This window comes from Arachis duranensis, chromosome 10 (genome assembly GCF_000817695.3).
Source record: "Arachis duranensis cultivar V14167 chromosome 10, aradu.V14167.gnm2.J7QH, whole genome shotgun sequence".
Classification (NCBI taxonomy): domain Eukaryota; kingdom Viridiplantae; phylum Streptophyta; class Magnoliopsida; order Fabales; family Fabaceae; genus Arachis; species Arachis duranensis.
Window position 1 is genome coordinate 55,627,393 of NC_029781.3, and position 1,757 is coordinate 55,629,149.

General features: G+C 42.3%; 1 protein-coding gene across 1 annotated transcript in view; it reads right to left on the reverse strand.

Moving 5' to 3' along the window:
• Positions 1–819: 819 nt before the first annotated feature.
• The window catches only part of LOC107469894 (protein ALP1-like), a 1,481-nt gene continuing 543 nt past the window's right edge, over positions 820–1,757 (reverse strand). The window contains exon 2 of the mRNA XM_016089282.1: positions 820–1,747. Coding sequence (XP_015944768.1) covers positions 820–1,747 — 928 coding nt within the window. The remainder of the gene's footprint in view (positions 1,748–1,757) is intronic.

Sequence of the window (1,757 nt, forward strand, 5' to 3'; positions counted from 1 at the left end):
AGGAAATATATATGTTTCAAGAATTCAATGAGTTGAACACTATTCTTTTTTTCTTTTTCTTTTTTAATCTATATGCAAAGATAACTTTGTAAATTACAAACCATAAGTTGTATGCATATTTTCAATTTTTCATTACCATTGATCAAACATGGATCAACTTCTGCATAACTTAGCCTCAAAGCACCCTTTTCACATATTTAGCAATATAGCATAACGAAATTTACACATTTCATCTATCTAGAAAACCATGATGTCAAGCCACAAGCACCAAAAGCAACATGAATAAAGGTCCAATTATGTCTGCCAATTGTCAGAACTCGTATATTGGCAGCATGCTATATCAGAGTATCAGACAACTATGGTCACCCTGGTTCCTATTTTTTAACACAAATTCCCACGTAAGCCAGACAAACTAATAAGAACAGCAACTACTATTCATAACCAAAAAGGCAACACAAACATTACATCATCAAAATATTTCAATGGTCATATAGTTCAGTTATCAAGATTGTAACAATGAACTAACATCTAAGACATTATAGAAGCATAGCAAAACAATTGAACTGTTTCTTGAATACAATTTAAAAAATATATATCCACCTAATGCTCTCAAGAGGCAGTGTTATATACAACAACAACAACAACAACAAAGCCTTGTCCCACTAAGTGGGGTCGGCTAGGCAGTGTTATATACATTAAGCTGAAAATTTGCATACCATCTTAGAGCACAAATCAGTATACCCCTCCCCATTTTTATGTTTTGTTAACAAAAAAAGTAAGAAATTAAAGGGAAAAAAAAACACTAAGAATTTGAGCAAGTTAAGAATTTTTCTTCACCATTGTAGCCAATGTGCTACGTATAACCAAAGCCTTCTCTGTAATTGAATCATCATTCTCTAAATCCAACCTACAAAACTCTCTATACCTCTGTTGCTGAAGCTGGTAACCTTCGATTTCGCCTGCCAAAGCAGAGAAATCCTCTCTCATCAACAAACCATTATGAAGAATGGAACACGCGCCGATGTAAGCCACAGCAACCTTAACCTCCTCGAGAACTGGTCCATCAAGAACACCCCAATTCCTCAAACTCGCAGCAGTTCTAATCGCCGGAATCTTCGTAACATCGATCGCCACATTGAAACTCTCCTCATTGGAACTAGTCGCAGCCTCCTCGGCCGCGAAAGGGACCATGAGCCAAGGAAGCAGAGGGTACCCTTCACCACCTCCAACTAAATACTGTTTCACATCAACCTCAACGCCATTGTTCATAGCCTTAACCGGAGGAGAATTCAATAATGTCCCTTCTTCTATGTCTTGGAACAAAGAAGAAGACTTTACGATTCTTGAATTGCTCTTGCGGCCGAAAAAACCAGCGGCAACGCTCAGAATCCGGCAGGATGAATCAACAACCAATTGTGCAGCCACCGGAGAAGGCGGCGAAGGAGGGTCTCGGGGGGGGCTTACAACCTCGAACCTAGTGCAGTGCAGCACCCCGCAGCAATGGGGGAGACCGGTGAGGCCTTCGAATTCTTGCGAAACCGAACCAAGCTCGTTCGGATTCGGGAACGAGATCCAGAACCGGAAATCGGTGCAGAGAACCCTGCAGAGCTGCTTCACGCAGAACTTTGCCACGGAAACCGGAACCCCGAACCGGGTAGATATTTCCGGGTAATCCAATCCTTTGGCGAGGCGGAAGAGGCCGATGCCGAGGCGGGAGCCGGCGGTGAGGTTGAGCGGCAGAGGGTCCCTGCAGTCGA